Consider the following 16,128-nt stretch of genomic DNA (forward strand, 5'->3'; position numbering starts at 1 on the left):
CCACTAGAACAAGACAGGATAATATAATAATTCGCTTACCAGGGTCTACAAAAAGTACTAAAAATTTAAAGAACGCCGTCGGGATTTGGAATTATTTCTTGGATGGCACGATAATTGATATCATTGTGGAAACTACAAATAAATATATAGCCTCCATTTAAAAAAACTATTCGCGAGAGCCAAATGCTAATCTCACTGATGACATGGAAATACGTGCTTTTATATGACTCCTGTATTTATCTTAGCTAGGTCACTGTAATCGTGACAGCGCAGATATTTGGATGAGAGATGGTTATGGTATAGAAATTTTTTATCTGATGATGACTCTACAAAGGTTCCGATTTCTTCTTCGTTGCGTTCGGTTTGATGATAAGGAAACACGTGCAGAGCGATCAAAAATTGACAAGTTAGCTCCCATTCGTGTGGTGTTTGACCAGTTCGTAAAAAATTGTCAGAATGGTTATAATCATTCAGCATTTGTTACCATTGACGAGATCCCTGCTTTCAGAGGGAAATGTTCGTTCCGTCAGTACATTCCCTCAAAACATAATAAATACGGACTCAAAATATTTGTAGTTTGTGATTCAAAAGTATTTTACACTTCAAAAATGGAAGTCTACGTGGGATCCCAACCCGATGGCCCATATAAATTTTCTAACAAATCTAGTGATGTGGTTTTAAGAATGTGCTTGAATTTCTGGTTCACGCGTTAACTTGGCAATGGATAACTGGTTTACATCAGTTTTACTTGTGGAAAAGTTGCTTCGGGATTACAAAATAACTACAATTGGAACGCTAATATCACAATCGTTTATTATATCCCAAAGTAACGCAAAAATGTGATTTTAATATCAAGCATGCAAACGCATTGATTCATCCACATTTGAAAAGGGAAGCAACTCTTAGCAATCTTCCGAGGACGCTGAAGCTGAGACTTATGGAAGTAACTCGAAGTGAAGCACCGGAAAATCAAGAAATGCTTTTACCTGCTGGAAGGTGCATCTACTGCGGCTGGAGTAAGAATAGAAAAACTCGTTTTTCCTGCTACAAATGCAATGAATTTATGTGTTTAAAGTATATCACAGGTATATGTCACAACTGTAGGGAATTACAATAAAAGTATATCGTTTTGTTTTTTGTAACTATTTGTTGCATTTATGCTCATTTAATATTTTTTTAAGTATGTTTATTGTGTTACGTTTGTTTATTTTTATTTTATAAGGAAAAATTAATACACATGACATTTTTTTTTCAATAACTATTCAAATCATAGTTCTATTTAGTTTAATAAAGTTTAAATTATTTTTTTTTACTAAAACGTCTTAATATATTTACCTATTTTAAATTCCTACAAAACAAAAAAGAAAAATCCTCTATTTCTATTTTTTGGACCTACCTGGTCTATGACACCGGGGCAGCTAAACTTGTAAGAAACTATACCGCCACTACCCGAAGGTTAATAACAATTATGGGCCCACTTGCAAAAATTTAAAAAATATACATTTGAACTTAAAAGAATATACATAATAGAATCAAGTAAAAAAAAGTTTGGTGCAGTAGAAATGCAAAAAAGAGTCTTTTTAGGTGTAAACCGCTCGCCTATTACAAGATCACGAGTGATGAAATAATTAATTAATTCCCATAGTTGGATTCCACTACTATACACTGAATTTATGCCTGATATATACACTATTCATTTATAGAGTCTACTGGAGTTAAGACGCAAATGATTTAGTTTTGTGTTTCTTTCATGTTAGCGCTATGAATCAGTAATACAGTAGTCATCGTAAGTTACAAAAAATACAATAATTGACTGTTTTATTTTTTAGGTTCGGATCCAATGAGGACTTACAATATAATCTTAAAAGGAATAGATCAGATTGATTTCCCTAGAAGTATTACCAGAAATGCTCAGGCTCTGATTAAAAGGCTTTGTAGGGACAATCCCGCGGAACGTTTAGGGTATCAAAAAGGAGGAATTAGTGACATCCAAAAACACAAGTATGTACCGATCTCTACTTTACTTTACTTTCAAAAGTGTTTATAAAAGAGTGAGAGCCAATAAACATCTCTATCGATATATTTACTATGCATTTATACTATTGCTTGTTTTGAATAAAATCCTTTATAAAAAGGTATATAAAAACCCCAGTTGGGCTATGTTGCATTGACAAAACGTTTTCGGAATAAATATTCCATCATCAGTGTCAAGTTAATACATGGATGTAGCCACTAAATATGTGGGTAAAAACCCTTTAAAAATTATTAAATAAGATTTGATTTACATTATGTCTAATTTACAGTTAAGATGTTAAAGTTACCGTTGGATTGGTAACATGGCGACATATGACTCTACATTAGTTGCGAGTCCTGAGACGGTATGTCTACGAGGACTTTGTCAAAGCGACTATTTCTTTTAGTGGGTTTCTTTATTTTGTTGTAGTTCGTTACTAAAACTTGATATAGTTAGTATCATTTTTGTTCGAGAATACATGAAGAGTTCAGTGTAGGAATTGAAGTTGTTATCGGTTGATATTAAAGTTGGTCGTTTTTAATTTTTTATAACTGTTAAATAGTTGGGCAGTGTCGAACCGACGACTCTGTGAATAGAAGAGAAATGTTCAAAGCAATGAAAGAGCTAGGAATACCAAATCAGTTGGTAAATTTGACAAAACTAACTCTTGAAAAAGTTGAATGTAGACTATGAATTCAGGGGGAACTGTCTTTGAACCTTTTAAAACAAATAACGAGCTGCGCCAGGGAGACTATCTCCTGTATACTGTTCAATCTGGCTCTGAAAAAAGTAATACGTATGTCACAAATCACAATCACTGGTTCAATATATAATAAATCAGTGCACATCCTGGCCTATGATGATGATATCAATATTGTTGGGAGAACGGAAAACGCTGTACGAGAGGCGTATGTAGCATTAAAAGAATCAGCTACAGGAATGGGTTTAATAATAAACACCAACAAAACGAAGTATATGAAAATAAGCACGCATCCACAAATCCTACGACTTGTTATAGAAAACGACGTCAGTGAAGCAGTGAACGAATTTGTATACTTGGGAGCGCTATGCAACACTAAAAATAATACTACTGCAGAGATAAACCGCAGAATTTGCCCGGCCAACAGATGCTATTTAGGGCTCAATTTCCTCCTTAAATCCATAATTATATCGAAATACAAAAATAAAACTACAAAACAATAATACGCCCAGTCCTAACATATGGTTCAGAGACCTGGAACCTAACAAAAAATGTTAGGATGTTTCGAAAGAAAAGTACTAAGGCGAATCTATTGAACAGTGAATGACAATGGAGTGTGCAGAAGACGATACAACTTCGAACTGTATAGAATATACCAGGAACCTGATATCGTAAAACATATTAAGATAGGACGTCTGAGATGGATAGGGCATGTAATGCGGATGGAACAAAATGATCCACATAGAAAAACGTTCCTTGATAGACCCATTGGTCAGAGAAGAAGAGGAAGACCCAGAATAAGGTTCCTTGATAACATTGATGAAGACATGAGAAATATGGGAATACATGCTTGGCGGAGAAAGGAGATGGATATGGACTACTTGAGAGAAATTCTTGAGAAAGCTAGGACACACGCAGGGTTGTAAAGCCAGAATGATGATGATGACTTTCTACATTTATGATAAGAGTTGTTTGAATTTTGTTCTTAGTAAAGTCTAGGGAAGTTGTTGATATTTCTTTTGAAATAAAAGAGTGATTTTTGTTGATCTGTGTTATTTTGTGAGTTTAATAAATAGCATTTGAAGTAAAGTTTATTATAGTTGGTTTAGTTTGGCTTATTATGGTTTACTATGGCTCCATCCAGATTTAAAGTTGAACATTTTCTTTTTAAAGAGTTAGCTTATTAGTCGAGGTTTTAAGGTTAGAGGACTTAAGATAACACCTACTGTTGAGTTAAAAGGGTCAATTTTTAGGGGAGCAAGACATCAAGAAGTTACGAATAGGATTGTCTTCTTCTTCTTCTTCAAGTGCCCTGTCCGTTGCGAACGTTGGCTATTAACATGGCAATTCTGATCTTATTTGCGGCGCTTCTGAATAGTTCGACCGATGTGAGCCCGAACCACTTCCTCAGATTTTGGAGCCACGAGTGTCTTCTCCTGCCTGGCCCTCGCTTACTGTCTATTTTTCCCTGGACAATCAATTGCAGTAGACGGTACTTATCGTGTCTCAATATGTGGCCTAGATATTCAAGCTTTCTTTGTTTAATTGTATTCACGATTTCTTTCTCCTTTCCGATTCTTTGGATTACCTCTGTGTTGGTGACATGTTCGGTCCAGGATATACGAAGAATGCGTCGGTACACCCACATTTCGAATGCTTCTAGTTTTCTCGTGAGCGTCTCCGTCAGCGTCCAGGCCTCCACACCATACAGTAAGATCGGAAAAATGTAGCATTTAACTAGTCGTAGTTTTAGGGGAAGAGACAAATCCCTGCTTATGAGGAGCTTTTTCATATTGCTAAATGCTGCTCTAGCTCGTTCTATTCTCGCCTTAATTTCTGTGGCCTGTTCCCATTTTGCATTTACGTTGGTGCCAAGGTACACATAAGATTCTACATGGTCAATTAGTATGTTACTTATCCGTAACTGTCGAGCAGGCTGTTGCTTCCTGCTTATCAAGGATTGTCTTAGATACAACTATTGTTATGGACTTTAAGGAAGAAGGAATTCAGAAAATATTCAGTCCACTTGTCAAGATTTAAAAGTAATAATTAATGAATGTTCGATGAAATACTAGCTTTAATAGTTATGCAATAAATGTTAGATCAGTTTTTTTTATTTTCGCAGTTGTAGTCGGTATGTACTTCTGATACACACAATGCTCTCTATTCTCTGCCGTCTAAGGTAGACGACGTCTACGTAGATATTCGTCTCCACTTTGTAGTAGGAAATATGTGTAAGAGTTTATTTCGCTTCTGAGTTGATTTTCAGTAAGATGAAATAAGTTCTGATATGGACGGAACACAAACTATTAGGCAAAAAGTACATGGCGCTCTTGACTAAGGACGTAATACGCTGCTCTTTATAATGCAAATTACAGAAATTTATTTCTCTAGGATTACATTTATATCAAACTATTTAATAATCTTATTTATTTTTTATAGGTGGTTTGATGGATTCAATTGGGAGGGTCTCGTAAACCGGACTCTTACACCGCCCATAATACCAACTGTGCACAACGTTACGGATACGTCTAACTTTGATAACTATCCTCGTGATACGGACGACCCTCCACCAGATGATATATCTGGATGGGACAATAATTTCTAGATATTATTTTTTCAAATGAATGTAGGCTTTTTTAATTTTATAATTAATGGGACATTTTTGGAAACAAGGCGTGTATTTAAAAATTTCTTCTAATCGTAAAGCTTCACCTTATGAAGACTTGAAGCTTGCTAATATCCCACATCTTAGCGCGTTTTCTTCCATAATTTGACAACGGTTCCATGGTATGTCTGTAAGTGGGTCACTTCTAAACTTGCCTAAATACCTATCCTCGTTATATATAATATTACTCTTTCTTTATTGATCGAATAAATTTAGAATATCTACTGATTGCCAAAGGACTCATTTCTTCATCTATATTTACAATGACTAATTTTTGTTGTTTTCACTAAAACTACTAAGCTTATTTTTGTTTCCAAGAGTGTGCCCCTGTTGATATTTTTAAATGTTTGGTTCTCACCTAAGTGCCTTAGAAAATGTATTGTTTGTCAAGTTAATATTTTTAAAATTTTAAACCTTTTATTGTTAACTCTTTTAGAAAAGTATATATTTGTATTTATGAAAATAAGTGACTAAAATATATATTTTTATATTGTAAATTATTTTGCAATACAGTGCCAATAATTTTAAGTAATGTTAGTGTATAAGGGGATGTTTTTAGCTTTTCTGTCAGCGAAGGGGTTATATTTTTCTTATTATTTACAAAGGTATCGTGCCATCATTTCTTGTCTGTACAAAAAAAAATAGTAACAAAAACATTTTACAGCACATACAATCGGAAAAATGTTTATTAATTGAAGAATAATACGTGACATTAAATGTCATCTATTTTGTATATTTGCGATTGTTAAGTAAAATTACTTTATTTTGAGCTATCCCTGAAGAGGCATGTGGCCTAAAACAGGGGGCTCTCTCGCTGAGGGAGTATAGTATAGAAGCAGTTCAGTTAATTTTGAGCCATTGCTCCATTATAAATCGCGTTGAGTTTTTGTTGAGTTTCATCAAGGTGTTTTCTTTAGAGATACGTGATGGAAAAGGTCTGCTTATAAATGGAATACTAGACTATCTTCTTCTTCTTTTGGTGCCTATAGTGTCGTTTCTCATTATGTGTCCAAGGTATTCTAACTTTCTCCTTTTAATCGTATACATCACTTCTCTTTCTTTCCCCATTCTTCATAGTACAGTCTCGTTGGTCTGGGTCTTGTCCGTCCATGATATCCTTAGAATTCTTCTGTATAGCCGCCACATCTCGAAGGCTTCAAGTTTTTTCTCCATCGCTTCAGTGAGTATCCAGGATTCAACTTCGTAGTATAATATAGGGAAGCTATAATATCGTAGGAGCCTTACTTTTATCTCCAGATTAAGGTTGTGGCTTTTCAAGAGTTTGGCCATGTTGTTGAATGCACTGTTGTGAGTGATCCTATTGTTCGTTTACTATTGTTCCAAGATAAGTAAACTATTTTACTCGGTTCACTTGCGTATTCTTAATAAGCAGTTGGACGTCTCCAATTGTATTTTTGCTGATAACCATAAATTGAGTTTTTGATATGTTTACTTGTAGTCCAAATCATTCACTTACTTCATTTACTTTGTTTATTAGTTGCTTTAAACTGTTTAAACTGTCTGCAAAAATAACGGTGACTTAGGCGTTCTCGATTTAAAAGAATTCCATGTTCGCAATTTTCCAAGGCTTCCCTAAATATTTCCTCTGAATATAGGTTGAATAATATACTTAAAAGTATACATCCTTGTCTAACGCCTCGCAGAATCTGGATCGCTTCCGTCGGTTCATCTCCAATATTAGTTCTTATTGTGGCTGATTGGTTCCAGTAGAAATTTTGTATTATACGCTGGTCTCTATCATCTATTTGGGCTTTTGTTAGAACATCCATCATGTTTCGGTATTGAACTGTGTCAAATGCTTTTTGGTAGTCCACAAAGCAGGTGTAGATATCTCAAGTCATATCTCTGCATCTTCGGAATAATACCTCTATACTAAACAGTGCATCTCTCGTACCTACGTATTTCATGAATATAAACTGTATGTCTTGTATTCTCTCTTCGCATATTCTGTGATGTATAATTTTAAGAAAAAGTTTTAGTGTATGGCTCATTGGACTTATTAGCCTATATTCTCCGCACTTTTTCGCTCCCTGTTTCTTTGGTAACGTTAATATTGTTGTTGTTTTTCCTTCTTTCTTCCAGAATCTCTGTCGTCATCCATGTCATCACTAAACTATACGTTGACAAAAATAAACGTTTTTATTTTAACACAAATTCCTGATTAAAATCTCTCTAGGTTCTACTTGTTGACGTTCACATTAGTGTAAGTGACAGATGGTACCAACACTTAACACATAAAAATATGCAATATAGAATTGTAATACCAACACCCTTCTACAATTCTATATTACCTTAACTACAAAAGTTTACAACTCAACAACTTTTAAAAGTCCCCTAAAATAGGTGAATTTGTTGTTGATCAGATTGTACATACTCTAAAGTAATTAGTTCCTTTTTCAAACAATCTCTAATAAAATGATGCCTAACATCAATATGTTTGGTTCTTTTGTTTCAAATGTAGAAGCCATCTTAATACATGATTTATTATATTCATACACATGTACATTGAACATAGTTTTAAAAATCTCTTCCAACATCTGACTAAAGAACAAACTTTCTTCCGACATATGAAGATAATGCCATCGGCTTCTGACTAGATAGTGACACTACATTTTGCTTCTTAATTTTCCAACAAATAACATTATTGTTAAGCTTTATAGCATAACCAATAATACTTTTTCTGTCGGTTTGATGGTTTGCAAAATCTGCATCAACATAGGATACTATCTCTATTTCTTTGTTTCTACCTTCTACCTTAAGACATAATTTTCTGTAGATTTTAAGTATCTCAAAACGTTTGAAATTGACATTCTTGGCAAAATTCAGCTCGTTAGTATGATTTTTAGAGGTTCAGTGGCATTTTCGTCTCTAACGACTGTAGTAAATGGAATATAAACTATTTCATGATGTATGTGCTCTTTAAAATCTTGTACATTTATCTTTAAGTTTTAACAAATAAAGCTTTTATGTAAATACCTATTTTGTTTATACTTTTATGCAATAAGTTAATGTCTACCAGTAATTTTATAGACAATAATAAACAGTGAGTTATTCAGTTACTGGGTATTATTTTGAGTGGATAGAAATGTTCACGTTAATGACGGTATATTTATGGAAGTTACCCAATGTCTCCTTGTATGTGTACATTTAGCAATAAACTGTGAATGAAGTGTAATAAATTGCAATATAGTTAGGATAGAACAATAACGTATAAATTTATATTAAATAATTTTTAAAATCGTTGTACATTTTATTTATAAATTACCCTTTAATTCTCCTATAATGGACTATAATAAATGTGAGGCATTTGACATAATAATATGCTTAAAAAACGCTGGATTTAAACATTCAGACACCACACAATCTAAAACATTTAAAACTTTTTTTTCAACTACACTATTACGTTTTTCAAAAGAACAAAACTTCTGTAATAAACTACATCCAAGACCGTCTTCTTAAATGCATTTTCCGTGACGTGTGATCATTTGTAATGTAAAACATTCAATTCTGCGGTTTTTATTTATATATCAAATGCCTCATATTTGTTACCACAACTCAAAATTGAAATTTCATGCCGTAGGTTTTAAAGATTGATCTCTAAAAATGGAAATACAACTGGTCAATGCTACAACTAGTCAATGAAAGTGATCAAAATCATTGACCTCACGAGAATCGTAAAAATATGGCAAACATCGCGCCACGCTAATTTATTTACCAGCTTTATAAAAACAGTTTATTCTCCAAAAACTGCACTCTTTGCCTTTAAAACGCATCTTAATTTTTGTCGATAGGACATTTGTATAAAAAGATATCGAATTTTTACCGTCGAGCTGATACAAATTTTATTGAACATTGATTTCGCGCGCGTAACTGACTTTCAAAATCGACGGTCGCTTCAACTGTTGTTTTTAAGAGAATGGTTCATTCTACACAAAGAATGCTTGTAAATATTTTTGTTTAAAATTATCTCGGCCACATTTTTTTTACGGCTTACAGATTATTGGTAAATCATTTTTTTTTGTGTTTTTACCCCCCTACGAGGGGGTTTTATGGCTAAGCCCGTGGGTAAAAGTGGTAAACTTTTTTGCATCTTTTTGGGGTCCCAAAATTAATATTCTTTGCAAAATTCAACTTGTTGGTATGATTTTTAGGGGTCAACTCTCTGACGGCTGGACTAATAATAATGGATTAAAAAAAATAAGATGAACGGATGATATCAAGTGTTCCAGCCCAACTGGATTCAAGGCGCTAAAAACTGGAAGAAATGGGATTAGTTACAGGAGGCCTATCTTACTTATACTTACCTATACTTCCATATTCAATCATCCATTGATAATTAATAAAGTGTTTTAAAGTTTTTATAAATTTTTAATAAACAAAATAATATTTTCACTTATAAAAAGAAACGAAGCAACAAGTTTAATTATTTGAAGATTTTTCAATTTCTTTTTGTAGTTTTTGCAGAATAAATTTAAGTTGGTTTGGATCGGCATAGAAATACATCCACAGCTGTCTTCTATAATTCTGCCATCTCGATGGAACTTTTTTCTACAAATAAATATAAGATTTTAAAACAATTAATAATTAAGTTAAATTATAAAAACAATGGAATGGGGTGAAATCCCTTTCACACTGTAACTCTTGAAGATCTCAGTCAGATGAAGGAGAAAAGAAAAACAAGCTATATGTTAATTATTTCATATAATAGCGGAAACGTTTCGTTTTGTATTTACAAAACAACATCAGTCCATATATAAGCTGCTCTTGGAAGGAAAATAAAAGTTAAAAGAGAATGCCTAATAAAAAATGGCATCTCAAAATGAGTGAAAAAGAGATAATTATGTATAAAAGTGACTTACATGTAGAATAATTTCGTTGGTAAACACAGCAACTCAGTTTTACAAATAAATTAGTTATGAAAATAAAAAATTTACAGTGTATTCTTATTTGAAAGAGAGTAATTTATTTAATCCATGTAAAGGGTGTTTTTTTAGAAGTATAGAAATGTAAGTTGGTAACACTTTTTTAACTGTTGGCCATTTTGACAGCTGTCAAGTGAGTTATGTTAAGTTTAGTTTGGCATTTCAGCATAAATAGACTTGATGCCTGAACAACGCTTCCAAATTGTACAAATTTATTTTGAAAAATGTGGTTCTCTTCGAAATACGTATAGCGCACTACGTTCATTTTATGGTCAATATAATAGTCCATCAAAAAAAGTAATTCGATTAACCATGAAACGTTTTTGCACCATGTTTACTCTAAATGATAATATGCATTCACAGACACGCCGTACAGTGCGTACAGTAGAAGTTGTTGCTGCTGTAGAACATATACAGGAACACCGGAATCAGTCAATCTGCCAACGTGCACGGCAATTGGATACGGGTCTATCCATTTTATGTAAGATTTTTCGGAAAGATCTTGCTTTGCATGTTTACAAAATACAACTCATTCAATCACGCAAGAATTGAAGGTACATCATCAACTAGCAAGGCGTAGATTCGTAGATTCGGTAAGTGGGTCCAAATTTGGTTGAATTGCTCACTTTTGGTTGAATTGCTACGTCAACAAACAAAGCTGCCCTAAGATAATCCTCAAATGTATGTTGAGAAACCATAACATCCAGAAAAACGGACTGTTTGGTATGCTTTATGGTCTGGTGAAATCATTGAACTGTACTTCTTCAAAAACGATGCTGGCCAGAACATTACAGTCAGTGGTGACCGCTATAGAGCCATGAGTAATACCTTTTTCATTTCCCAGTTGAACAAACATGATGTGCAGCAGCTGTTGTTACAATAAAACGGCGCAACATGTCACACAGCTCGTGTCACAATTGATTTATTGAAGGAAATGTTTGGTAACCGCATAATTTAACTTTTCGGGCCGTGAATTGGCCTCCAAGATCGTGCGATTTAACACTGCTAGACCATTTTATGTGGGGATATGTGGAGGTGCTAGTCTACGCCGATAAGCATGAAATGATTGACTTCTTGCAGGACAATATTCGCCGCGTTATTGCCGATATACGGCGACGAATATTGGAAAAAGTTATCCAAAATTGGACCTCCAGATGAGACTAGGTCAGAGCCAGCCACGACGGTCATATGCCAGGCCAGAAATCATATTTAAATTATAATGCCAAAGTATTATCTTTCCAATAAAGTCAATTTCATTTCAATTTAAAAAAATATTCTTTGTTTTATTCAATTTCAAAGTTCTATACCTCTAAAAAAACACCCTTTATAACAAATTTAAACATGGATTAAGTAAATTAATAATCTTCCAAATACGAATACACTATGTGAAATATTGTTCTGAAGCTATTTTCTTGCGGCATTTTAAAATAATTACTATTTAAATGGGAATAAGCCACAATTAAAGGTTAAAGTAAGTTTATTGACGTTTCAATTTCCACTTCGGAAATCTTTCTCAAAATAAAAACTAATGAGTGCTTTAAAATACTCGTTACAGTTTTTAGAGTGTCTGTTTGTAATATTTTCGGCCATATATGTAGTGAAATGTTCTAGAAGATAATATACTGCATAAAATGTTATTAATCTGGATTTCGTTAATAAAAAAAGTAGACTTACCGCAAACGCAATAATTTCCATTGATGATTTAACAGACTCTAGTTCTTTTTTAAGAAGATGTTCTACTCTTCGAATAAGAAGCTGAAGCTCGCTTGGAAATAAAAGAACCCGATGGGTAGGACCACTTATTAAAAACGACTGGAGCGTTTTTATAGAACTCCTCCTAAAACGGTATTAAATTTAATATAAATAAAATTATTAAAAAACTATTAAAATTATAGAATATAATAGAAAAATTCACTCGTAAAAATCTTGTTTTAGTTAGAAAACTTAAAATTTACTATTCAAACTCAAAAAAATTATAAATAACTTCTTCGGTTGGAGATTAAGTAATTAAATTGCCTGACCACTTCGTAACCTGCCATGTTTGTTACCTCTGCTTGGTTGTTTCTGATTCTATCGATGATCATTACTTTGGTTTTCTGCATATTTATTTTCAAACCATATTCCGTACTCACCGTGCCTAGCCTATTCATAATTTGTTCCAGTTTTTCTGGTGATTACGCCAATATAACAGTATTATAACAGTATTATTTCTTCCTATCGTTGCTCCACCTTGCCATTCCTCAAAACCTTGACGCATAATGTGTTCACTATACAGTAAAAGCTCGATATAACGGACCTCTATTTAACAGTAGATAGGGTGTCACTTCAGTTCACTTTTTTCCCCAGATTCTGGGGAAAAACCGCTCGCTACCCTATGGTGAATATGGCAAATTTCCCCAGACCCCTGACACAGATTTCCCCAGATTCGACCTAACCTAACGTAACCTAACCAAACCGAACCTAACCTAACCTAACCTAATTCTTCTTCTTTTACGAATTCTTCTTCTTTTACGTATGACCTAACCTAACGTAGCCTAACCAAACCTAACCTAACCTAACCAAACCTAAACGTGAAGATAGCTTTAATTCTTCTTCTTTTACGCAACAATAATTCTTCTTCTTCTTTTACGCAACATCAATTCTTCTTCTTTTTCTTTTACGCAACGTGAAGATAGCGTCTATTCTTAACCTACGAAGCGCGTACTGTGTGTGTGTGTGTGTGTGTGTGTGTGTGTGTGTGTCTGCTACCCTCTGCTACCCTCTGTGTGTCTCTGTTACCCTCTGCTACCCTCTGGTACGCTCTGTTACCCTCTGTTACCCTCTGCTACCCTCTGCTCCTAATCACCCTCGTTTTTCTTTCACCTTCATAGAGACCAAGAAACGAATACACAAAGTATAAAAATACACAAGTTATAAGCCTTTATATTAAGACAGAGACTAAGAAACGAATACACAAAGTATAAAAATACACAAGTTATACGCCTTTATATTAAGACAGAGACCAAGAAACGAATACAGAAAGTATAAAAATAATTAAAAAAAATACAAGTTTTACATACAACACTGTGATACCTTTATATTTAAAAAAAAGACATGTACAAATATTGTTATTTACATTACATTAGTATCCAAAAAGCACGTCTGGATAAGCTTCCTCCATCTTTAGTAAGCGATTAGGATATGCCAACCAAAATCGTCCCTTTTTCACAAAACCTAGTGGTTTGACCGTTGCTCAGCTTCTTCTTTTGATTCTTCGTAATAGTGACGTGTGTCACATGATATGGACACAGTTCTAGTTTCGTTCCAATTGTTCATTTGGAATAGTCGTTTACACCCGCAAGGTTTTTCAGATTCACATATTGTATCATAAGACATTATGTCACATAACCAGAGGAATCTAAACGACGCGTGAACGGTAGGAATATCTGAAACAGAATAAAGTGCTGAATTAGGGTATAAGGTACACGTTCATCCATAAGAATCAATGTAAAAAAGTGTGGGATTTAGCGCATTTAGTAAAATTGAGTACATTAGCTGTAAACAACCAAAGTTATATCCTCGGTCGGACGGAAGATTAAATGGTATAACATTATGCTCAAAAGGCCTCTGAAATGTGCAGATTTGTGCTTGTTCTTCCATAAGAATCAATGTAAAAGTGGTGCATTTATCGCTTTTAGTCAACTTGATTACATTAGTTGTAAACAGACAAAAAATCTTGATTACCCCCACCACTTTCATCATTAACACACTCTGAGTAATACCAGCAAGCGTTCATTCATCGAATAACAGTCAAAGCAGACACATCGCAGTATGGCCAATCTTATGAAACAGTACATTCAGTTAAACTTAATTAAGACATGTATTGAGCAAGAATTTATTCGGGCCAACTACGCAGGCGCGTGTTTACCGACTAGTTTAATATTGCATGAAGTCGCAAAACAATATGGAATAACAACAAAGGTCGTAGTAGGTACAAAGTTTTACTCAAATGGAGTTACAATCACACCACATTTCTGGAATGAGCATAATGAAATAATATACGATCCAACAGACGCAATTACAAAACATCATCTACCTCATCAAATAGAATTTACTATGATAAAAGGAATGTTCATGCGTAAAAATGATGAAGACAGAAAAATGGTTGATATATATCACGATTTTAAGAAAAACAGATCGACGGCAGCATATTTTGAGGAGGCTCCGGAATCTCTACTAGAGTTACGTAAAAACATTTTTATTGCTGTAGCACAGATACTAGGAAATAAATAAATAAAAGTAATGTTCTAAAGTAATTGTTTTTTTTAAACCCATTGTTGAAATGACCTACCTACGAAGAAAATGTTCTATGAAACCTCTAAAAAATATATAAAATAGTACTTACGTTTTTAATTTTTGTAGCCCAAACACAAACAAACACCTTATCGCCAAGGTTCTTGTAGCACAAACACCCACTGTTACTTTTCGTACATGTTGACTGGCACAAACACTCACTGTTACTTTTCGTAAACGTTGACGGGCACAAACAACCGTTGTTACTTTCGCAATGTTGACTGCAGACTGGTAGTACAAAACGTATTCGTTCATTAAATAGACAGGCTGTTATGACGTAACTCACGCTTAAACCATGTTGCGCAATATTTCGTAAGACTATTCATTTATGCATCACATGCCGGGCTTAATTATTAACTAGACCGGAATGTGCACATGTTTCCGGCATTCGTGTGAATATATTTTATCTCACATTAACTAGAATTCCAAAGTGCACGTGTTTCCGGCTATATATCGTGGGAGATGTGTTAAAAGGAAATGTCCAACCGGTGATTCATCGTTGAATGCATACACATTTGGTATATTCGCGTCTATATGACTAAGCCAATTTAAGATGAACATAATCTAGTACCATATAACAATATAAAGTAGAAAATAGTAAAATATATTGTAATATTTTTATTCTTTGTTTAAAGTACAAAGTACAGTAACTAGATGTCCCTAGTACCTTACTGACTAAAACGTTGTTGAAAACAAATAGATACTAATAACCGGGTATATACATGCTACTTAATATTTTAAAATTATTCGCAGCCACGATGTTGAAGGGAATAGACGTATTAGTTTTTATGCTGACGTTCGCAAGCGTGTTTTGCAATGATTTCTCGGAAAAAGACGCTATTGCCTATCTAAATCAATATGAACAGATCGATAATAGTACAGATTTCTCTACTTTGATAATTAACTTTCAAGAAAAGTATAATTTACCAGTGGATGGTTTGCTTAATAATGCAACAATCAAATTGATGCGTCGTCCGCGTTGTCAACACAGTGATAACGAATTTATAGTGGCTTCTCCATGGCACAAACAACACCTGCGATGGTATTTTCCTCAAAGAACGCCCAAGGCCCAAAAAGACGCAGAAATGGCATTTCAGACGTGGCAAAATGTTTCAACCTTAACATTCACAATGGTTACAAATCCTACGCTAGAGCCACCAGATATAACCATAACTATGGTTAGGGGAACTCATCATTTTAGAGCAAATTGTATGGGAGATGCCGAATGTCCTACTAGATTTGTTGGAGGTGCTGCTTTAGGACATTCATACTTTCCTCATCCCGCAGACACCTGTACAGAGATACATTTAGATATAACGAAGCCCTGGCATTTTGGAAACGACTCTATACCTGAAGGCCGTATAAGTTTTCTTATGGTACTGGTTCATGAAATTGGGCATGCTCTTGGAATCGGTCATAGTGGAACACAAAGTGCTGTCATGTATAGTATGTATCAGCATAAGATTAGTGG

At 34.1% G+C, this 16,128-nt stretch overlaps 2 protein-coding genes across 7 annotated transcripts in view; one reads left to right on the plus strand and one right to left on the minus strand.

The window, feature by feature from the left end:
* for (cGMP-dependent protein kinase for) overlaps positions 1 to 8,643 on the plus strand; it is a 790,239-nt gene extending 781,596 nt beyond the window's left edge. For all 6 annotated transcript variants that reach the window (XM_072537884.1, XM_072537886.1, XM_072537885.1 and 3 more), the window contains 2 exons: positions 1,830 to 2,001; positions 5,157 to 8,643. In XM_072537884.1, the coding sequence (XP_072393985.1) occupies positions 1,830 to 2,001; positions 5,157 to 5,322 (338 nt within the window). In that variant the 3' untranslated portion in view covers positions 5,323 to 8,643. The remainder of the gene's footprint in view (positions 1 to 1,829; positions 2,002 to 5,156) is intronic.
* Positions 8,644 to 9,734: 1,091 nt separating this feature from the next.
* LOC140446900 (uncharacterized) overlaps positions 9,735 to 16,128 on the minus strand; it is a 42,185-nt gene continuing 35,791 nt past the window's right edge. Inside the window, exons 8-9 of the mRNA XM_072539486.1 lie at positions 12,000 to 12,162; positions 9,735 to 9,951 (exon numbers count right to left, since the gene is read on the minus strand). Coding sequence (XP_072395587.1) covers positions 9,823 to 9,951; positions 12,000 to 12,162 — 292 coding nt within the window. The 3' untranslated portion in view covers positions 9,735 to 9,822. The remainder of the gene's footprint in view (positions 9,952 to 11,999; positions 12,163 to 16,128) is intronic.

The sequence above is a fragment of the Diabrotica undecimpunctata genome, chromosome 7 (assembly GCF_040954645.1).
Source record: "Diabrotica undecimpunctata isolate CICGRU chromosome 7, icDiaUnde3, whole genome shotgun sequence".
Classification (NCBI taxonomy): domain Eukaryota; kingdom Metazoa; phylum Arthropoda; class Insecta; order Coleoptera; family Chrysomelidae; genus Diabrotica; species Diabrotica undecimpunctata.